At 42.9% G+C, this 23881-nt stretch overlaps 1 protein-coding gene across 5 annotated transcripts in view; it reads right to left on the bottom strand.

Moving 5' to 3' along the window:
- Positions 1-359: 359 nt before the first annotated feature.
- Positions 360-23881, bottom strand: part of LOC125462599 (delphilin-like) — a 144508-nt gene continuing 120986 nt past the window's right edge. For 4 of the 5 annotated variants that reach the window (XM_059653980.1, XM_048552801.2, XM_048552803.2 and 1 more), the window contains 7 exons: positions 23201-23397; positions 19895-20050; positions 14243-14329; positions 13653-13782; positions 11992-12110; positions 9260-9424; positions 360-3914 (listed from right to left, as the gene is read on the bottom strand). In XM_059653980.1, coding sequence (XP_059509963.1) covers positions 3843-3914; positions 9260-9424; positions 11992-12110; positions 13653-13782; positions 14243-14329; positions 19895-20050; positions 23201-23397 — 926 coding nt within the window. In that variant the 3' untranslated portion in view covers positions 360-3842. The remainder of the gene's footprint in view (positions 3915-9259; positions 9425-11991; positions 12111-13652; positions 13783-14242; positions 14330-19894; positions 20051-23200; positions 23398-23881) is intronic. The other variant, XM_059653981.1, reaches the window with a different exon arrangement.

Raw genomic sequence — 23881 nt, 5'->3', positions numbered from 1 at the left:
ACCATGATAATTTAGCAGATGGCTGCATATCAGGAGAGCTTTGTTGCTTCTTTATGTCATTCCCCCCAGGATTTCCATGACTCTTCCTCTCACCATTTCGTTGATTTTAAAATTATGATGCTCATTTACAAACATTTTTGGTCTTGTTCTAATTCATCACTCTAATAGCGCCTTTAGGGTGTTGAGACAGCACTGATGGAGATCATCCACGCTCTGGGCACTCTACTCTTGGCCCGTGCACTATCCAAACTCATGCTGTTTCTCAAGAAGCATTGTGGTGCAATTTTTACCAAATCAAAGGGGATGGACGAGTCATTGAAATTCAATATCAATTCCAGAGATAGACAAAAGCACCCAAATTCCGATTAACTAACACTTTTATTGCCAGCTTTAATTACTGATGTGTACAATATAAAATGAAAAATAAGATTCATTCTAATAATCAGGAAGCATGAGCCTAATCTCCAGCTGCAGTTTTATAAATAAAATATTATTAATAAATAATAATCACGATACAAACACACCATCTGACATTTGGTTAGGTACCAGAAATCACCCGCTGGTTATCTCAGATTTAAGTGCCACTTATCTCTGCTTTGTGAAACTCCAAGACATGTCATTATTTCCATACATTTTTGACTCCATGTTCACTGAGTTGGCTTATATTTATTTTTCAGGTGGGTAATTTATCTGCTATGTAGCCGATGGGTATAAGTTATTTGATGCAATGACTCAAAACATCAAAATTTCTATGTCACTACAGAGAGAATTAGAAAAGGGAATGAGGTCAGATTTAATGAAGACCTGTTTCCCTTCTTAATCAAACAAAATATCTGCTCATGTGAGTCTTAAATGGTGATAGAAAGAGAGAGAGAGAGAGTGAGAGGAAGGTGAATAAAAGCTCTAAATGGTCCTTTGAGCAATTTAATAAAGTGATTAGTTCAGAGGCTACCTCCTGATTTGAACAGTAGGGTTCAAGTCCATTGCATTTAGACTACGTCTATGCACCTCAGACTGAGCAAGGCTGGAGAGGTTGTGTCTGTTTATTATATTTCATTAATGTATCAGAGAACAAGGGTGTTTGGAAGCTTGAGCCCTCTCTCTAGAGGGGTCAGTTAAGTGAATGCAGCATTTCACGCGCTGAATGGCCCATCTCCTGATTCCAGCAGATTGCTGCTGGATACAGAATGAGAGCAGGACAGTACAATGGCTCAGCAAACCTGGACCACAAGATCAAAAACAAGGCAGGCTGCCTGAACCTGCTCGCTGTCCAGCAGATCGTGCTGGCAAGTTCAAGTGTGCAAGTATCAGGCTGAAATACTGCTGAAGAACACTGTGTGGATTCACATAAACAATGGTCAAAGTACTGGAATAACAGCTGGTACCTGCAAAACTGTATCCCTGGAATAGTCAGCATGTTCGGATGAAAACAAATAGCAAAAAGGTGTTTTTTTCTTAAAAAGTTAACTAAGTGTTGTTTCAATGAGTCTGTAAGGCTAAAGTTCCTTTGGAGCACTGTTTGAGAACCTTCCTTTAGATTCACCTGAAACCTGTGCAACATTCTTACACAGAAGGTCATGGCTGCATGTGGTGAATTATTCTGTTGCCATCCAGGCGGCTATCCCTTAACATGAGGGTGCAGATGTGGTGAAACTGAACTGTGCAATGTAGGGGAGACAATGTTTACCACAAGCGCTGTAAATCTTCTTGCCAGACGAACACCATGAGGCATAGTCTGGATCAAAGCTCACATTGAATCCAAATAACTGGTGTTTTATTTCTGTGAAGGCTTCTTAATTAATCTGGATCGCAGAAATCATATACACAAAAAAAACAGTAATGACTTTTAACTGAGCTCCGCTGAAATAGATCCTGTGGATGGACCACCTGACCCAAAGGTTTGCTCCCACTGTCAGAGGCAGCACAGCTAAAAGGGCTGAATTCAGATTTATTCAGCACAATGACTCAACCAGATGGGACAAAACTTTACATTTTATGAAAATGACATTATTTGAATAAATACTGGTTTCAGACAGAATATTCTTTCCCTCTAAATCACAAAGCAGATATCACACATACTAGCTGGCACTCTTATAGGGTTTTAGGTAGAGAGCACAGGGTTGTAAAATCCAGCAAGGATTGTCTAAATAAGCGGTAATCATGATAACCAATGACTGGGCCAAAACACTTGCACAAAACAGCAAAAGAGCAAATCTTCAAGCAAATTCTCAGAATAGGACCGTTTCCATTTCAGACAAGGAATAGGATTGGAAAGGGTTGGAATCATGGCTTTGGAGAAGATGAATGTCTATGATGAAAACTTAGCAAAAAGAATTTAAATAATCTCACCAGTACTTGAACTGAAAGTGGCAGGGAGGGGTGGTTGCGGGAATAAGTTTACTTTTAAAAATATGAATGCAAATGGAATTTTCAGATTCCTTGTTAGTGGAAAAAGTCCTCTCCTCTTTCTGGGGAGTCAGTAACCGAGGGCTCACTATCCAAACTTCTGGATGTTTGGTTACTGAGAGACTCTTGAAATTCTTAGGGCTTTCAGATTTTGTTTCTTCCTCTTCTGAAGCCATTAACTCTGAACTGGGGGACGGTTTCAGACAGCCCCTCATCATTCCTTCAATTGGGTACTACTCTGGTGTGTGAACGCAGATAGCGAATGTTAACAGGATGTTCAAAGGAAGTATCATAGTGGAAGCATCTCCATTTCAGGCAAGACTCAATGGGAACCTTGACTGGTTGTTTCCCCTCGTCACTCCAGTGGTGCTGGTACCAAATGTAATCACCAAACTGCTGCAAACATCACATCAGCTAATTCACACAGGGTAGAGGGCGCATCTGGGAATAGACTGACCTGTTTTGCTCATATTGATAAATGTCCTTACCCATCCGGCTATCAGTTAGATTTAAGTGTTAAACATAGAAACATAGAAAACAGGTGCAGGAGTGGGCCATTCGGCCCTTCGAGCCTGCACCACCATTCAATATGATCATGGCTGATCATGCAATTTCAGTATCCCGTTCCCGCTTTCTCTCCTTACCTCTTGATACCTTTAACCGCAAGGACCATGTCCAGCTCCCTCTTGAATATATTTAACAAACTGGCCCCAACAGCTTTCTGTGATACAGAATTCCACAGGCTCACAACTCTGAGTGAAGAAATTCTTCTTCATCTCAGTCCTGAATTGCTTACCTCTTATTCTTAGAATGTGATCCCTTGTTCTGGATTTTCCCAACATCAGGAACATTCTTCCTGCATCTAGCCTGTCAAATCCCATCAGGATTTTATATGTTTCTATGAGAGTCCCCCCTCATTCTTCTCAAGTTGAGTAATTCATGGGCAATCAAACACTACTGGGATGTTAGACAATGAACTAGATTGATTGTGACCAGGGGCATAAAAATATAAAGAGGAGACTAGAGGAGGGAAAGATCCTGGTTCTGCTGCCTTTCGGCATGAACAAAGTATAGAAAACTGATACTGAGAGCCTCGTATTGAAGATTTGGTCACAAGTTCAAGTTTCCAATAGTTGATTATAGAATCTGCCTATTGTTGGTATCCATTGTAATTGAAATAAAATGAGAATGGGGGCATGGGGTAGTTAGGGGTAACTGTGCGACAGGCGGTAGACAGCTGTCAATTCTGTCAATGGGGCTAGGTTGTTGCCAAACTGATCTCAGAGCTGCCCCTTCCAATTAGCCATTCCTCTTTCCAACGCCGTCATTACAGAGAACTCCCAAAGCTGGGGCTATCTGTCATCTTACTCACGTGTCAGTCCAACAAAACTGCTCTTTTTGGCAAAACTGCTGTAAATACAGAAGCATCATTTATGTCACCAGGCAAGTGGGGAAACCACCTTCAGGTTCTGGAGGTTCACTGAGGCCTGTGTATCGTTGTATGCTTTCTGTAAGTCACAAAATATCAATACATGAGTTAGCAGAAGATAATGGTTCAGTTCTCCTTATCTAATCTAAAAGGCTACGTTTGACTGATATCAGGAATTTCACACAATCAATAATTTCTCTGTACAAGATATAAATCATACGACAACTGCTATAATCACATGTCCTACAGCTACCTGCCCCAGAGGTTCGTGTTTTATGAAGTTGACAATGTCATATAAAAGCAGTTGCAGCATTCTACCCTCAACAGAGGTGGTCTGTGTCATCCTGGGTTGATCACATACTCTTAGGGATAGACTTGGCAGACATAAATATATTTGTAGACAAGGCCCCACAATGGATCATTATCCTCAAGCTTTACTGCAGAACATTCAGGCTCAGTTCTCCTGTCTTTAGTTAACCAAAACTAATTTATCAGGTTCAAGGCTTGCTCCTCCCAGGAGATTCCAGTAGTGACTGCAGGCTGTAGGGCTGAGTGATAGTATATTTCAATAGTGTGTCATTATTAGCCATTGGCAATTCTTTGGTGTTGTAGTGCCAGAGCAAAATCCATGGCACCCGATGCTGAGGCTACACAGATTTACAGAAAATTGTCTTAAATTGGTAAGATCCAATGGAAAGAAATGATGACTTGCTTTGAAAAACTATGCTTGGGAACTCAGAATGCTGGCAAGCTCTACCAGAAGCCCTGCTGGTAATCTCCTAACAGTAGCCCTGCATGGAACCCCCACCAACAGTCCTGCTGGGAACCGCCGCAAAAATCCTGTTAGGAACCCCCAACAACAGTCTGCTGGGGGCTCCCAGCATTAGATTGTAGGAGGTACCCACAAGGACATCCACCAACAGCCCTGCCGGGGCCGTCCACCAACGGCCCTGCCGAGGCCCCCAACAAACGGCCCTGCCGGGGCCCCCCACAAACGGCCCTGCCAGGGCCCCCCACAAACGGCCCTGCCAGGGTCCCCCACCAACGGCCCTGCCGGGGTCCCCCACAAACAGCTCTGCCAGGGACCTCAACTGATAGCTAGCTATACTAGGAGAAAGAAAAGGAGTCCTTATAGGAAATGGCTGGAACAATGTATAATCAAGGATTTTGAGAGAGTCTGGATACTTGAAACAGATGTTCCAATTCCATTTTGATTTAGTGCCTCCCCTTCTCCCTATCTCTCCCTCATCTTTGATGGTCCACATTGTCTTTACTGGCTTTGCACATTAATCAACCATATGGAAAATGTGGATGATTTATTGTTGATGAATAGTAGATGAAAAAATACCACAGGTGATTTGGTAATAGAGGAAAAATATTCTGTGTGTGTATGAGCACTTGACATTGAAAAAAGAATTTGATTTTTAAGGAAGTCTTTAGAAGCTCGTCCAACTCTATCCTATCATAATTCTTAGAACAGCAGAAAACCAAATTGGGGGGCACCAAGATCACCCAGGAGTCCCAAACTACACAGTTGTTAGTTCTGCCAGAGATGGGTATCCTTACCTAACTTTGCCATCAGTGAAGCAGAAACTGAGGTTCATAAACCACTTACCGTCAATAAACAGCTTGTACTTTTACCTTCTTGTTTCATCCTGTGATCATCAAATACCTTTTGACCTCTCCTGTTCACTATCTAATCTATTCACCTTGAACAGTTGATCAACTTTATTACCCTGCTCATCATTAAATTCCAGTCATAATCATATCCCAATTATTTTAGTGCATTATTCATTTTGAACAACTTTTTCCTTTGGTTTCAAAAGCTTTTTTTGAGAAATATTACACACATTTCCAAGTCCACCCCATCTGCCTTCCACATTCAGGTATGATACAATGATCCTGACAATGCTGTAAGCTAATTTCATTCCAAATTTTCTCTACTTTTCTTACTTCAGCTAACCATCATATTTCCCTCTAAATATGCCACATGTTTAATTATATATTAACTCCCATCTTTAGCCTATTCACTTGGCACAATATCATGTACACGATAAGAGAATTCTACACATATTTCATGTGTACACCAGATGCCCAAATAACCTATTCCCCAACAGTACATTTTGTATTTCCTTGTCATATACCCTTTCAATATATACAGTATACTACAAACCTGATAACTTCATATTTTCTAAATGAAATGTGGACATCAATGGCTAAAGCAACATTTATTGCCCATCTCTAATTGCCCCAGAACTGATTGCCTTACTAGGCCATTCAGAGGGCAGTTGAGAGTCAATCATATTGCTATGGGTCTGGAGTCATTTGTAGGTGAGACCAGGTAAGATTTATTTCCTTAATCACTGTTATTAAACCAGGTGGGTTTTATAGCAGTGATAATGAGAACTGCAGATGCTGGAGAATCCAAGACAATAAAATGTGAGGCTGGATTAACACAGCAGGCCCAGCAGCATCTCAAGAGCACAAAAGCTGATGTTTCGGGCCTAGACACTTCATCAGAGATGGGAATGGGGTGAGGGTTCTGGAATAAATAGGGAGAGAGGGGGAGGCGGACCGAAGATGGAGAGAAAAGAAGATAGGTGGAGAGGAGAGTATAGGTGGGGAGGTGGGGAGGGGATAGGTCAGTCCAGGGAAGACGGACAGATCAAGGAGGTGGGATGATGTTAGTAGGTAGGAGATGGAGGTGCGGCTTGGGGTGGGAGGAAGGGATGGGTGAGAGGAAGAACAGGTTAGGGAAGCAGAGACAGGTTGGACTGGTTTTGGGATGCAGTGGGTGGAGGGGAAGAGCTGGGCTGGTTGTGTGGTGCAGTGGGGGGAGGGGACGAACTGAGCTGGTTTTGGGATGCGGTGGGGGAAGGGGAGATTTTGAAGCTGGTGAAGTCCACATTGATACCATTGGGCTGCAGGGTTCCCAAGCGGAATATGAGTTGCTGTTCCTGCAACCTTCGGGTGGCATCATTGTGGCACTGCAGGAGGCCCATGATGGACATGTCATCTAAAGAATGGGAAGGGGAGTGGAAATGGTTTGCGACTGGGAGGTGCAGTTGTTTATTGCAAACCGAACGGAGGTGTTCTGCAAAGCGGTCCCCAAGCCTCCACTTGGTTTCCCCAATGTAGAGGAAGCCACACCGGGTACAATGGATGCAGTATACCACATTGGCAGATGTGCAGGTGCACCTCTGCTTAATATGGAAAGTCATCTTGGGGCCTGGGATAGGGGTGAGGGAGGAGGTGTGGGGGCAGGTGTAGCATTTCCTTCGGTTGCAGGGGAAGGTGCCGGGTGTGGTGGGGTTGGAGGGCAGTGTGGAGCGAACAAGGGAGTCACGGAGAGAGTGGTCTCTCCGGAAAGCAGACAAGGGTGGGGATGGAAAAATGTCTTGGGTGGTGGGGTCGGATTGTAGATGGTGGAAGTGTCGGAGGATGTTGCGTTGAATCCGGAGGTTGGCGGGGTGGTGTGTGAGAACGAGGGGGATCCTCTTTGGGCGGTTGTGGCGGGGGCGGGGTGTGAGGGATGTGTTGCGGGAAATGCGGGAGACATGGTCGAGGGCGTTCTCGACCACTGTGGGAGGAAAGTTGCGGTCCTTGAAGAACTTGGACATCTGGGATGTGCGGGAGTGGAATGCCTCATCGTGGGAGCAGATGCGGCGGAGGCGGAGGAATTGGGAATAGGGGATGGAATTTTTGCAGGAGGGTGGGTGGGAGGGGGTGTATTCTAGGTAGCTGTGGGAGTCGGTGTGCTTGAAATGGACATCAGTTACAAGCTGGTTGCCTGAGATGGAGACTGAGAGGTCCAAGAAGGTGAGGGATGTGCTGGAGATGGCCCAGGTGAAGTGAAGGTTGGGGTGGAAGGTGTTGGTGGAGTGGATCAACTGTTCGAGCTCCTCTGGGGAGCAAGAGGCGGCGCCGATACAGTCATCAATGTAACGGAGGAAGAGCTGGGGTTTGGAGCCTGTGTAGATGCGGAAGAGGGACTGTCCCATAGCTGGGGCCCATGCGGGTGCCCATGGCCACCCTCCTTGTCTGTAGGAAGTGGAACCAGCCCAGTTCGTCCCTTCCCCCCACTGCACCACACAACCAGCCCAGCTCTTCCCCTCCACCCACTGCATCCCAAAACCAGTCCAACCTGTCTCTGCTTCCCTAACCTGTTCTTCCTCTCACCCATCCCTTCCTCCCACCCCAAGCCGCACCTCCATTTCCTACCTACTAACCTCATCCCACGTCCTTGACCTGTCCGTCTTCCCTGGACTGACCTATCCCCTCCCCACCTCCCCACCTATACTCTCCTCTCCACCTATCTTCTTTTCTCTCCATCTTCGGTCCGCCTCCCCCTCTCTCCCTATTTATTCCAGAACCCTCACCCCATCCCCATCTCTGATGAAGTGTCTAGGCCCGAAACGTCAGCTTTTGTGCTCCTGAGATGCTGCTGGGCCTGCTGTGTTCATCCAGCCTCACATTTTATTGTCTTGGGTTTTATAGCAAGTGACTTTTGTTGTATGGTTACAAATAGGCTAACTTTTAATTCCAGATTGTGTTGGATTCAACTGCCATGGTATGATTCAAACCTAAGTCACCAGGAAATTATGAAAGGGCGCTGAATTACCAGCGCCATGATGTTACCACTATGCGGCCACCTGTGGGTGATGCAAAGCTGCATTGCCTCCAGACACTCCAAAGATCCACCCAAAGCCCCATCATTTTATTCATTTACACGCTGCAGCTTCACAGCATCCACAGGCATGGGGTCAACTTACACATCTGACAATGACACTCCATTCCATTTCTCCACCATCGCTTCTGAGTTATATTAGTATTTGCATAATCCTTACATTTTTCAAGTGGGAAGACCTAAATCTTCAACCTTCACCACAAGCTGTGTGCTTGTCATCAACATCTATTATGTCTCCAGCTGATGGAAACTGTTCAGATTTGCAGAATTCTTTTCAATCCTAATCTTTGCTTCTGATGCATCCCACTTCATTAGAAACTTTACCTACTTCCACATTTATAACATCACCCTCCCACATACACTCCTCCATTCCTTATTCTTCATTTGCTGCTGAAGGCCTCAGAGTCTTCATCACCTCCAGCCCAGATTACTGTAACACTATCTGACCTGACCTCCGATCCTCCAATCTCAGTAAATTTCTGCTCATCCTAAATTGCACATGTCACATATCTGCTTGTCACGTCTTGTATATTTGAGCTATATTTCATATATTTCCCTGAAGATATGACATGGTCATCATATAATAAATAAAGAGAAGCTGACAGACTATTGTTATCAAAAAGAGGCAACTCAAAGAAATGAGAGAAGTGGGATTTTACTCAGCCAGAACATTTCGGAATTGACCAGTGTGACTGGTGGCCAATAACAGCGTGGATTTGCTGCAGAACAAACCTTACCTCAAACTTTGTAATAAATTCTGCAAATATCCCGAAAAAAGCTTCAGTTGTGGTCATTTTTGAATCTTCTCCAAAAAATGTTGAGACTTTGTGGAACTCTTCAATGGCTCGATTCTGCAGGGAGTCGAGGGAAGCGATAACAGGCTGGGCGTCCCCAAGAAATGCCTGACACATCAGTTAAGACAGTAACAGAAATGCAGCTCAGTCTTGGGAACTTAGCAAACTTTTCAGATCTTGAGCTGCATGTGATACAGGCAAGGTCCAACCCTCATTCACTACAGGAAGCTCATTATCAATTGGCTTTCTCTCAAAAATTTGTCCAACACTGAAAATGCTTTGTCTCATGTGACAAGCTTCTATGCCCTAGACATTTCTAATAACTCTGTATAACTGGATTTTAGCAGTTCTCCCACTGAGCTACCTGTACAAAACATATTACAACAAACTCTCACTTTAAGTGCCCCTTTTAAAGTTTTTCACTTTAAAAGTTGTTTCTGTTTTTTTAAATGTCCACTTGCCTCATTTAAAGTGTCAGTCACCATTTTAATATCCCTCATTTCCTGGTCGCTTCTTGCATTACTATGCTTCTCATGTCATTGTAAGTTATGTCATCGCATTATCACAAGACCCCTAATTATGATGCTAAAGTTGACAGCATTGTGCCTTTCCCCTGGAGCTAAAGATCATCATTGTTTTCAATAGCTCTCTCATCAGGCACTGAAGTAAAGGGTGAGTGATCAGAGATAATGGGAACTGCAGATGCTGGAGAATCCAAGATAACAAAGTGTGGAACTGGATGAACACAGCAGGCCAAGCAGCATCTTAGGAGCACAAAAGCTGACATTTCGGGCTGAGACACTTCATCAGAAAAGGGCCTTTTCTGATGAAGGGTCTAGGCCTGAAACATCAGCTTTTGTGCTCCTAAGATGCTGCTTAGCCTGCTGTGTTCATCCAGCCCAACACTTTGTTATCCAGGTACTGAAGTAAACTTCACTTTTAATCTTTTTTTCAAATTTCTCTGCTGTGTTTTACCCATGCCTGCAGAGAAACTTCTGCAATTTAGATTCCTAAAAAAAAACTCTGCTATACTTTAGTCTACATGTACAAGTGCAATAGTTGAAGACATGTAAATTTCTATAAAATAAACAAGAAGTCGACCTTCCTCACTGAAGCTTATTTTTGTTATGTTTTGCAAGCTGTTTCAGCTGGGAACACTGGGCTGCATGAGTCTGACAGATTTTTACATGGGCTTTTCTGGGCAAAAATTATCTTCAGGAACCTAACTCTAGTTTTAACATTAGCTCCTATGGTTAACCATAATTCATTAAATGTTTTACTTAAAGTTGGAATTTTCAAAAACGCAACCACAATTTTACACCCTTCACTTAAAATGAGTATAACAGTATGTGCTTAAAGAACTGAAGGAATTTTTTGGGGCCCTTACCTGTATTATACCTGTGAGTGTTTGATGTGGCAGTGAAGATGAAGCATTACTCTGAATTCAAACCATGTTGTACCTGACCTGAAAGTGCAGGATCGGTTAGTAGAGTCCTTGAGTAATACAGCATGGAAACAGGCACTTTAGCCCAAACTGGTCCATGCTGACCATGATACCCACACAGCTAATTCTAACTGTCCGCATTTGGTCTATATCCCTCTAAACCCTTCCCATCCATGTACCTATCTAAATATTTTTTAAGCGTTGCTATTGTATCTACCTCAAACACTTTCTCTGACAGCCCATTCCATATATGCATCACTCTCTGCGTGAATAAATTGCCTCTCAGGTCCTTCTTAAAGCTTACCCCTTCACCTTAAACCTATGCTCTCTAGTTTTCAATTCCCCATCCCTGGGATAAAGACTATACACATTCATCCTATCAATACCCTTCATGATTTTATACACATCAATAAGGTCACCCCTCATTCTCCTACATTCTAAGGAATAAAGTCCTATCCTGGCCAACCTCTCCCTATAACTCAGACCTACTCATCCTAGCAACTTCCTTGTGAATCTTCTTTGTACACTTTCCAGTTTAACCATGCCTTTTGTATAACAGGGTGAGCAAAACAATATTCCAAGTGCAGACTCACCAACGACATATACAACTGTTACATAACATCCCAACTCCTACACTCCATGCCTCAACCGATGAAGTCCAGCATGCCAAATGCCTTCTCCACCACCCTGTCTACCTGTGACACCCTTTCAATGGACTATATACTTGTACTCCTAGGTTTCTCTATTCCACAACACTCCTCAGGGCTTTACCATCCACTGTACAAGTCCTACCTTGGTTTGATGTTCCAAAGGGCAACACCTCACACTTATCTGTATTGAATTGCTTTTGCCAATCCTCAGCTGACTTACCCATCTGATCCAGATCCCTCTATAATTTTTGATAACCTTCCTCACAATCAACAATACTTCCTAATTTAGTACTGGTAGTGCCAAGGTAACTATTTATTCTGATATATAAAACTGTTGGACGAGAAAATACCAGCTGGTCCATCAAACCTCCAACATACTAATGGCTGGACAATTTTTTTTAATAGTGGCAAAAAATATGGAAAGAAAGGAGCAAGAGAGAAATATATGCTGTCAGCAATAGCTCTCTGACTCTTGTCCCACAATGTAAACCAGCCCAAGAGATCACACACGATGCCCAATATAAACAAAGATGATATGAACCAAGAGTGACAGGCTCTGTGTCTTCTGTTTGAAAGGATACGGTCATGACTGCAGCAAATCGGTCCTCATCAGTGACTGCCATGTTCTCACAGACTGTCTGTATGTCCTTCCTGGTTGTGTGTATATCTATAATTTCCGAAGTTATCGTTCTTTGATTGACTGAAAAAGAGGAAGAATTCCACAATCTTCAGCATCATTTTTCTGCCCAGAATCGTTGCAATTCTTAGATTGCACATCTCAGATTGTGGACAAGTCACAATTCGCCACAATTTTAACAGCTACTTTCTAATCAACCTTTTCAGATGTATCACACTACCAAATCAACATGTGATTACACATGTGCAGGTGGGACTTGAACCCAGGCCTCGTGGTTTAGAGGTAGGACACTGACACTCTTACTTTGAGATCAATATAAGTTTTTGATAATGTGACTAGAAAATGAACAGCGAACCTTGTTTTGCAATTGCTTTTAAACAACTGATATACACATTTACAGTCTCACTTCTGCCTTTGAATACTGTTATCAAATTTACTGCTAAATTAGAAATGTCAAGAAAATTTATTTTAACAAAAAGAATAAGACACACATCAATAACAATCACACTCCACACGTATCGATTTACAGCTAACAATCTTCCACTTCATTCCTGTTTTCCAATCATAGGCAATAACCATGTCATTTAATTTTTCCAGACCTGCAGTAGCATTAGAATCAGTTTTTTATTCACTCACAGGATGAGGGCATCATGGTCTAGGCCTGCATTTATTGGCAATCCCTAATTGCATAGGTTAAGAATCAACCACATTGTTGTAAGTCTGAAATCACATTGGCTAGACCGGGTAAGGATGGCAGTTTCATTCCCTAAAGGGCATAAGTGAACCAGATGGGTTTTTACAACATTACCCTCTTATTTCCAGAATTTTTAATTTAATTCAAACTCCACCACTTGCCGTGGTGCAATTCGAGCTCGGGTCTCTGGAACATTACCTGGGGACTCTGGATTAACAGAACTACTAAGCCATCACCTCCCCATAGAATCATACAGCCCCTGCGGTGTGGAAGCAGGCCATTTGGCCCATCAAGTCGACAATGATCTTCCAAAGAGGATCTCACCCACAACCAGCCCCTTACCCTATCCCTATAACCCTGAATTTCCCACAGCCATGACATCTAACCTGCATCTCTTTGGACTGTTGGAGGAAACCGGAGCACCTGGAGGAAACCCATGCAGACACAGGGAAAATGAGCAAACTCCACACAGATAGTTGTCCGAGGATGGAATCAAACCTGGGTCCCTGGCACTGAGAGGCACTAAGTCACTGTGTCACTCCATTATCACTGCCAACAGTCCAACACCCCAACCTTTAATACCCTAGGAATTGCCACTAACCTGAAGTTTAACTGGACTAACCACATCAATCCTTTAGCTTGGGCCTGAGTGTTTTGTGACAAGAGCCTCAATGTTGAACCCTCAAATCTTCTCAGCAATATACAAGTCTCAAGTCAGCAGTGTGATAGTGTATTTACCTCTCCTCCCAATGGGAGGAACAAAACAATAGTCAAACATCCAGATACCATCATCAATAGTAGTGAGTCTTATAAGATTCCATTCCATGGGTTATTAGCAAAAGACAATGCTTCCAGATATCAATAACTTGTTACAGTACAAATACTGCATTCTCTTTCAGGCAGTCACTGACCTTTTGCAGCAAGGGCCACAGTTGGAATCTCCTTGGCAAAGTCCAGCAGCTCAGGAAAGTGCTGGCTCAGTGATTTGGCAAGAATGTGCAAAAAAGTCGATTTCCCATCCACAGTCTTTGTGGTGTCAAGCTGGGGGAAAGATACACGTGATTACGTGAGAAACACAGCAAGGGGATACTTCCCAAATTCAAAGTAGAGAATGTCCCAAAATGGTTAATGTTTAAAATGCAAATGTTTCCCCAAGGAACACCAGAACACTTACCACAACCATGCCTCTGCCCGGAAGTATCAACATTGCTAACCATTCACTCCATTTCCATTCCCAACAGGCAATGATATTGCTAATTACCCTTCACCTAGGAGAACCTACACAATTAACCACCCCCCCCCCCTTCATGTTGTAGAAATGCTGCTGCGATTAATCATGATAGTCGCCCATACTACCCTGGGGTTGCCAACTTAACCGATCATGCGTCTTCCCTTTCACACAGGCAGCCAGCCATAAAAGCAACTCGCTTCCCTTAAAGAGGCTCTTTTACTATCATTTAGTTATATTTGGTTTCAACTGCAGTTACTGTCAGTTGCTCACCTCTGTCAGGAAATTAATTTTAAATCCTGTTGTTTTGGGACTCTTAGGCTGTCCATTGTTGAGATAGTTTCCCATTGCAAGAACAAACTGTCAGAATAAAGATGAAGAAACAATTATTGAGGAGCAACAGGAGTGCTGGTGATAATACTTTAACGTATCAGCTGACAGGTTCTGCTCTGAATTTTCTGTCTATATAGGGGCTCTCCACCTGAAGTAAATCCTGATTCATCTCCCATTAGGTACATAGGGTTTCAACTGCAGCATGTCACCCAACTGGTGAAACAGAGGGACCAACACATATTTATTTCTAAAGACCCACACAGAAAGAGACAAGGATCTACAAAAAGAGATAATGCGCAAAAAGAGATCTCCACACAATAACACAGGGCTGAATTTTAAGGATGCAGATTAGATGGACTACCTCCCATTCTTAGGTAAAACACAGCACGATGGCACTGAGCCAGTTTTCTGATGCCATTCTGCTGAACTTTGTTTTTCTAGTAGACTAGTAGACACCAAAATCAGAATCCCATCCAATATTTTGAACAAATTAGAGATGATTCACTCTAATTGTCGGTAATTGCATGGGCAAAGCATGAGGAGTCATTTATGTCAGGTAAGAGGAATTAACACAAAAGCAATAGCCTCATGTAACAGCAGAATTTGCTGCTGATGGTGGCAGTTTCTGCCTGTTTGACTTTATTTCTTCAGTTTTTAAAGGCCAACATTACAAATAAGGAGAAAATGTGAGGGAAGGGGGCCTGTAGAAAAGGAGGACGGTGAGGACCCCAGCTGAGGAACCAGGGTCCCCTGTCCCCTTGATGACTTTGCATTCTGTAAGGAGGTTTTTTACAGTAAGGCAGAACGAGACAGAGGAAGCCAATTGCCCAAAGACAGATGCACCCAACGGTCTGAACAAGGGACAGCACTAGACAGACAACAAAAGCAACGAGTTCCATTCTGGGAGAAGACTGCCCTGCAGAGACAGTCTACATGCAAAAAGATGAATTACACTGAGCTATGAGACCATCAATGTTTTCACAGATTGCAAACCCCAGGGGACAATGACCTCAGTCTGTGAATTACTGGCTGCAGAGATCAGTTCAAATTATGTTGGGGGACACTCTATGCCTGTTTCTCTCAAGATGACAGTGGCCTTGAATTTTTAGGCATCAGGATTTCAATGCACCTTTGCAGAATACTACAAGTCCCAGCTCAATCTAAGGGAGCCACATAAGCAATGTTTAGGCAAACAAGTGATTTTGTTTCCTTCACCAGAGGTGACACTAGTCAGGCTGAAGAGTTACAGACTGCACACATACTTCTGCATTCCCCAGTGATTACACACCATCAAAAGTGTGCAGTTTGGGCCATTAAGCTTCATCAGGCCAGCCAGGGATAGTGATCAATTGGAAAGGTTTCCATTCCATCAACATACAATTTGTGTGTGAGCATCAGAGCCAGGGCAGGTCTGAGGGCATAGAGGAGATGCCACGCCGGCCAGTGGTGGAACTTAGTATACAACAGGCTTTGGATGGCAGAGGCATCCAAAACTGTCATAAAATGTGACATTTTAACAAAAGTGGAATTCATCAAATGAAAACATTTTTTGCCTCATTTAGCTTTTGGTTTTAAATATCTCTTTGCTATTCAGATCAACCCAAGGCAGGTTATGCATGTGTCAATGATGATGCATAATAAGAGACAATTCAGCATTGCATACATGAGCAAGAACTCCATAACAGTCACTCAATCCAAATCCGAATTGGGACACCACACAAATTATACACCAGTGAAGCCAGAATAGCATGTACACATACCATCATATGATGCAGATCCTGAGCAACATATTTCCAAATAAGAGAATACTGCACAATCACCGTCATCAACCCACATGTGAGTAATGTGCTTTTAAAATTCTCTTATGGGAGCTACATTGTGACGCTGCTTCTCATCACCAGCTGAAGACAGCCTGCGGCAGACTGCTGACCCTGACGCCTGCTATTAGGGATGACTTTGACAGATATACTCTGGTTACCACAAGCTGTAAGCTGGGGGTTACATGTATATTTGCAGGAGTCAGATCAGTCACCAGAACACTCAATGTTTGGTGGAAGGGTGGCTGCCTCCATCAGGAGAGTCCTGAAAATGGTGACAGCAGTTGCCACCTGCCATCCTGAGGTCTTCAGGCCCTCACTTCCAACCAGAAAGGAACCAGGACTCAGCTGTGACTCCAGTCATCTCCACCAGTCTGGGCTCTCGGCAGAGGAGCTCAGAGATCACACAATGGAGTGCAGGTCAGAATGCCTGTCCAACAATATCCTATCAATTAGCTGCTGTGCCTGTCCTCCATGATGATTATGGAGCTTTTCCATGGAGGAAGATATTCGTTGTGAAGAGAGGGTGATTGCTACACTATGCCTGAATGGACTCTTACTTTATCTATGCTTGCTCAAGCAAATCCTTTGAAAACTGACACACACCTTACTTTGCATGCCAACATCTGCTGCATGATCTGGAGGCTCATTATCAACCTGCAGCTCAGAGTCTAGGTTGCTCCAATATTTCTTTGGGCATCAGATTATTGTGCTCTCAGTCTCTGACAGCTGATCCTCTGACTGTCAGATGCTCGGATGGGTATGTTGTACCTCTTCAGCCAACTCAAGCCGACCCACAAAGTGTGTTTTTCTGAACTAATTCCACATGCTGCATTAAGATGTGAAAGTGAGGTCTCTTCTTCTTCCTTAAAAGGTAAACATGGGTCTCTCAGGGCTGCTGCCTGCAGTGGTTTTTGTATTTGCAACTGTTTCCATCGAATAAATAGAGCTACAGGACAAACATCTTAAAATGCAGGCCAATAATCATGGACAAAGTGATGACATTTTTTCCCCCAAAAAGTAATCACTGTTTCCTAATGCAATCTGCAACAGATGTCCAACTTGGGAAATTAAATCAATCAACCGAGTGAAGCATGACTTGTGAGAATAAACTACTTAGCTGGACTTTAAGGTCTGATAACACTTGTGGAGGGGTACAACTCATTGACTCGCAACCATACCTTACCCCCACCCCAACTCCCCCCCCCCCCCCACCCACACACACACACACACACACACACACACACACACACACAGAGAAAGCGCTATCCAGAATTTCACCCTTAAAACTGAGACACCTTTGTGAATACTGAAAGTTGCCAGATTCAATCCCCTCACTATTGCACACTGTCCTCTTCCCCAATTTCCCCCACCCCGCTTCAGCAAAAACATTTTCACGAACAAACTGTGGGCCTTAGGAATCTGAAAAACCTTGTGCTATCCTCCAGCCTCTCTACAACCAATGGCCCCACATTATTATTGCTGGCCAACACCAAAACATCCTCCAGTGCAGTTAAAACTATCAGGTTTGGTGTTCTACCAATGATGCATGAACTCTCATGGGCATTATAAGCCCTCTTCTCCTGCAAAGAAAAAGGAACGTTGTCACGTTTCTTCTGTGGAGAAATCATGCTGGTGTCTATGTGCCCAGTCTCTATATTGTTGGCACTTCTTAACGATCTTTGAAAAGTAACAGGTCATAGACTTTAGACATCCCTCAGAAACCCAGGTGTCATGAAATGTATTCATTTCCTTCTACGTGTGGAACAAACAATTGTCATTTAATCCTTCAATCCTCACTACCTACAAACATTTTGGACATTCACCCTTGTTAAATGCAAAAAGTCATTCTGTCTCTCGTGGCACCCCAACCCACGTCTGCTGACCTTCTCTTTGATCTCCATTCAGGCTTTTTTAGCCTGGTGAGGATGTCTCCTCATGTCAACCCATCGCATTAGGAACTCCCACTGATCATTCACAGACTGAAGGGGGACTCGTAGGAAGTCACCAACAAACAGTCTGGCTGTCTGTGGTCTCAGTCCTTCGACTTCATTAGGCAACTGCAAGAAAGAGCTAGGATTCAAACCTGATACTGTTGCAAAGTGTCAAGTTGACCTTCAGCCTCTGTGTAAGATAAACAAATTGAAAGGATAAAATATAACTCTTTTTCTGAACACTTCTTATCCGTAAGGGACATGGGACAAGAGGTGTGTTCTCGGGTGTTACTTCTTGTCCAGGAAAGCTTCTGAATGAGGCTTCTCTGTCACAATAGTCACCAGAATAGAAAAACATGCCTGACCTTTCTACTGATCCACTGTTTCAGTGTCAGATATAGAAGCTGCCCCCTTCCCATACTTCTTCCAAACAACATGGATCACACTCATGGATTTCATTAGAAGCTGCCACCAGTACAAAGACAGCATTCCTTTAAATTGTCTGCTGTGACAGTCTTCTGATTCACAGCCAAACCTCTCTCCCACTTGATGTCTACCCTTGACGCCCAGTTTGGTGCAGAGTTCCCCTACCCAACACTAATTGGTTTCCTTAATGCCTTATGGCCACTTGAGTTGTTGCACTGAGTGGGTAGGAGTGGATGGACCACATACCCTCACCCCACGAGAAACCATAACAGCCAACCCATAATGACAAATTTTCAGAAATGTATACAAATTTTTAGAAATAAAGAAAAATAACTCACCTTTAGCATCCCTATGACATGCCAAATATTTCACAATCAATTAGGCATCTTCCAAAAATAGTCAATGTTGTAATAATGGAAAACAAGGCAACCAATCTGTACATTGTAGGGTCCCACAAACAAATGACAAAATGAATCTATTTTGAAAGCGTTGGTTGAGGAATATATTGGCCATGGCAGGTTACACTTCAGTGATACAGGGCAGTGGTAAGATCACATCTGAAGTACAGCATTGGTCTCCTTATTTAAAGAAAGATATAAATGCTTTGGAAAGAGTTCATACTAGACTAATACCTAGAATGCATGGGTTGTCTCAAGAACAATGATTTGGCAATCTAGGCTTGAACCTTCTCGAGTTTAGTAGATTAAGAGACAATTTGATTGAAAGATCGAAGATTCTGATGGATCTTGGTGGGCGGATGTGGAAAGAATGATTCCACGTGGGTGAAAGTCTAGAATTAGGGGTCCCTGTTTAAAATAAGGATATGCCCATTTAGACATAGAAGCATGAAGGGAAATGTTTTCTTACAGAGGGTCATAAGACCTTGGAACCCTCTTCCTCAATAGGTGGTAGAAGCAGAGTTTTAACAGAGAGAGAAAGATTCTTGGTAATCCAGGGGATATACGGAATCATCAGATTAGTCACAGTTTTAATGAATGGTGGAGCGAGCTCAAGTGGCTGAGTGGCCTCCTGCTCCTAATCTGTATCTTTGTGTGTTTATGAGATCAGGGTATGCAACTACTTACTCAAGTGTCACGGAATCTTTCCTATCCCCTCAGAGGGCAGATAGGGTCTCCACTTGATATCACATCTGTACCTCCAACAGTGCAGCATTCCTTTGGTACTGCACCACAGTGTCTGCCAGGATTACAGACTCAGAACTAGTAATGAGAAAAGAACGAACAAGCTTCTTTTTGAAGGCTTACTAATTATACAGTATTCAAGCTAAGTCACTCACCATTCTGCAGCAACGTGATCTTACTTTCAACCCAAGTTGCTGTCACCTTGTCTCACAACAGGTTTGATGAAATGTGAACTGCAGCTTATTAAATCCAACAGAAACACTATACTGTTACCTCAAGAATCTTTGCCAGTTTCTTGCCACTTTTCAGTTCGACTGAGGCCTTGTAGATACACTGCAGTCCAGACTTTATCTCTTCTGTCTTCTCTTGCAACGAGATCTTGAAATGTAAGCTCTTCAGTCTGATTTTATATTCCTTGACTGACAGCATCTACACATGTACAGGGATGTAGATGAAATAGTTTTTCATGAATCTGTGTTGAGAAAAGAAGCTTTGTGCAAAACATACACACATAGGGATAAATTTATCTCTGTCCTTCTGTGAAGCTATTAATTCATGTTATCTGTGCTTTATTAAGAACATACACAGTAGGCCAGTATTTATCCTTTGCAGTCTCTCAACAAAGACCTCTGCCTCTCTCCCTCCCATTCCTCTTTTGAGAATTTTCTCAGAACCTACCTTTAACCCTTCAGATCATCCTGAATGAAGTGCCTTGACTCTTTATTGCAAAGGTACCAACTACATGCATTTATATATTACATGATGAGGCAATAAGGCACACTAATGGACATCATCCTAACCTCTTATAGGAGTGGTTAGCAACATAATTAATGCATTAGATTTTATTTCTCAAAACTTCCTTGATTTGGGGTGGAGCTGTTAGACTGGAAGTCAGTGAATGCAACTGCATATGTTCAAAAAGGGAGAGAAACAGAAAACAGTAAACAACAGGCCAGTTAGAAGAAGCTAAAAGCCTTTATTAAAGAATTTATGGCAGGGAATGGGTAATCAGGCAGGATCAATGTGGTGTTGTGAAAGGGAAATCATGCTTGACTAATCTATTGGTCTTTGTACAATGGATAAAGGGGGACTGGTTGATACACTGTACTTAGAACTGCAGAAGGTTGTTGATAAGGTGCCACATCAGTGGCTCTTGTAGAAAATAAAAGCTCATGGTGTATAATGGCATGGGTAGAAGATTGGCTGGAGGTAGAGCCAGGCATAAGTGAGTCTTAAAATGCATAAAATAAGGAAAGGATCAATGCTGGGATCTCAGCTGTTTACAATTTATATAAATCATTTAGATAAAGGAATGGAAGATATAGTTGCAAGAAAGTAAGTTGTTAAGAGAACGTAAGGCAGGTACAAAAAGATATAGATTGGTAAAACAGAGTGGATAAAATTCTGAGCAAATGCAGCAAGACCTGGACAATACCCAGGTTTAGGCTGACAAGTAGCAACTAATAGTTGAAGCACACATGTGCCAAGCAGTGACCTCTTCCAACAAGAGAGAATCTAATTAGTGCCGTTGTCATTCAGTGGCATTACCTTTGTTGAATTCACCACTATCAACATCAGGGAGATTGCCATTGACCAGAAACTGAACTGCGATGAGCCATAGAAAATACTGTGGCAATAAGAGCAGGTCAGAGGCGATGAACCTTACAGTGAGCAACTTACCTCCTGACTCCCCAAAGCTGTCCACAATCTACAAGGCACAAGTTAGGAGTGTGAAGAAATAATGTCCACTTGCCTGGAAATAATCCCCACTCAAAAATCTTGATGACATCCAGGACAAAGCAGCCACTTGATTGGCACCACATCCGCATTCATTCCCTTCACCACCAATGCTCAGTAGCACTATCTACAGGATTCTCTGCAAAAATACTTCAAGGCTCCACCTTCCAAACCCATAATCACTAATATCTCGAGGAACAGGGACAGCACATACATGGGAACACAATCACCTGCAAGTTCCCCTCCAACCCATTCACCGCCCTGACTTGGAAGCATACCGTTGTTCCTTCAGTGTCAATGGGTTAAAATCCTGGAACTCCCCCCCAAACAGATTTGTGGGTGCATATACATCAAATGGACAACAGCACTTTGAAGGAGGCAGCTCACCACTACCATCTCAAGGATAACTCGTCAATACTGCTGGCCCAGCCAGTAACACAGATGTCCAATGAATGAAATAAATAAATATATACATAAATAATGTGGGAGAACTTGAAATTATCCACTTTAACAAGAAGGATAATGAAAGGAGCATATTATCTTAACGGTGAGAGTTTGTCGAGCTTTCAGATGCAAAGGAATCTGGGTATCCTCATGCATGAATCATAAAAATAGTTAGTATGCAGGAAATGTTATCCTTTACCATGAGGGTAACTGAATACAAAAGTAGAGAGGTCATGTTTCAGTTATATAGGGCACTGGTGAAACTATATTTAGAGTACTGTGCACAATACCAGACACCTCATTTAAGGAAGAACGTGAATCATTTGGAGGCATTTAGAGGTTTACTAGACTAATACCTGGAATGGGGATTTGTCTTGTGAGCACAGCTCGATCAGGCAGAGCTTGTACTGCTGGAGTTTAGAACAGTAACAGGTAACTTGATTGAAACATATAAGATCCTGTTGGGTCTTGACAAAGGAAATGTTGAGAGGATGTTTCTTCTTGTGGAAGAATCTACATTTAGGAGCCACACTTTAAGAAGCAAGGGTCACCCATTTAAAAGAGAGATGAGGTCAAGTTTTTATCTTTAAGAGATTTGTCAATGTTTGGAACCCTCATTCTGACGAGACAGTAGTAGCAGAGTCCTTGAATATTTTTAAGATAAAGGCAAATAGATTCTTGTTAAGCAAGGCTTGAAATGTTAACAACAGGTAGGTGGGAATGTGGATTTCAGGTTACTACCAAATCAGCCACAATCTCACTGAATGGTGGAGCAGGCTTGAAGGGCTAGAAGGCCTAATCCCCCTCCTTGTTCATATATCTGTATGTAAGCTGCGGTGAATAATCAAATTTGACAAAGTAGAAAAATATTATAATGATAATTTATTGTACATCTCCAAACTAAGATCTTTGGTGTGAAATGGCATTTTGACAAAGGAGCTGGTGGTGAGGAGGGTCATGTGAAATAAACAGACATGTATTAGCTGCAAGAGGCCATTCAGCCTTGTGGATCTATCATACGGTTCAATTAGAACAATTAAACCTTTGCTGGTCTCACAGGATCAGAAATTTATGGCTTCAAAGGAGACCTTTCTGCCAATCGCAGCTGGGTCAGTCATTAAACTCTATCCAGTCTAATCTGACTTCTCAGTTTTTTGGAGCCCCCAACAACAACTTTTTGAAAGAGACAACTCCTAATTTCTAAGGCCTATTTTGTGAACGGTTTCCTGACATTATTCATACGTGGTTTTAACATTAAGTTGCTCTGAACTTTTCCTACCCAAATATAGTTTCTCTATATTTGTCCCATTAACTCCAAAGTGTGAGGGAAATTGATGAAAGTTGGTTTAAGTGCCTTTACTATAAATCAAGAGCCATGACAGTTTATGCGGGACCCACCTCCAGGGCAAATTGGTCCGGTTCATTCAGCTTACTGGGATTAGCCATGTGCCGCTTGAAATTCTTCAACTCTTCCTCATCAGGAGCATACAGCAGCAACTGCTTAATATGAGAGGGTTCCAAACGATCATTCTCCATTGTCATGAGAATCCGACGGAGCTCCGGTGCAGAGAGTTTCAGATGAGCGATGAGAATAGCTAAGAGATAAAACCAGAAGGAGAATCCATCATCACAAGGAAGTGAGAGATGGAGCAGACATATTGTGCCAGGGAGCATGATGATGGCAGTCACTTCATTGTGGCAGACGCCATGCACAAGTTTCCCAGCAGTGAGTAAGCATTCACACACTTTCCCACGGCCAAGTCAGTCAGACAAATGAAAGGAACTGACATAGAATTGCCAGCCATTTCCGATGGGATATCAATATGGGTCATTACTGAGCCAAATGACACCCACTATTCTTGAGTCTACTGCAATTTAGTGGTGGCACAAAGATTAAATTCAAGCTGTAAGGATCTTCATGCCCTCAGAAGGCTGCCCAGCTAACCCTGCCAGGTTTGCCAGTAGGCCTCCCATTTCCTGGCATCAGGCACTTTGTGCCAATCGATGGACCAGGCCTCAGGCAGAAGGGTTTGTTACCTAGAGACTATTGCTATACAGACAACAGTGTGTGATCAGCAC

Source organism: Stegostoma tigrinum, chromosome 23 (genome assembly GCF_030684315.1).
Source record: "Stegostoma tigrinum isolate sSteTig4 chromosome 23, sSteTig4.hap1, whole genome shotgun sequence".
In the NCBI taxonomy this organism is placed as follows: Eukaryota; Metazoa; Chordata; class Chondrichthyes; order Orectolobiformes; family Stegostomatidae; genus Stegostoma; species Stegostoma tigrinum.
Note: the sequence above shows the minus strand (reverse complement) of the source record. Positions and strands in the feature narration are given on the sequence as shown.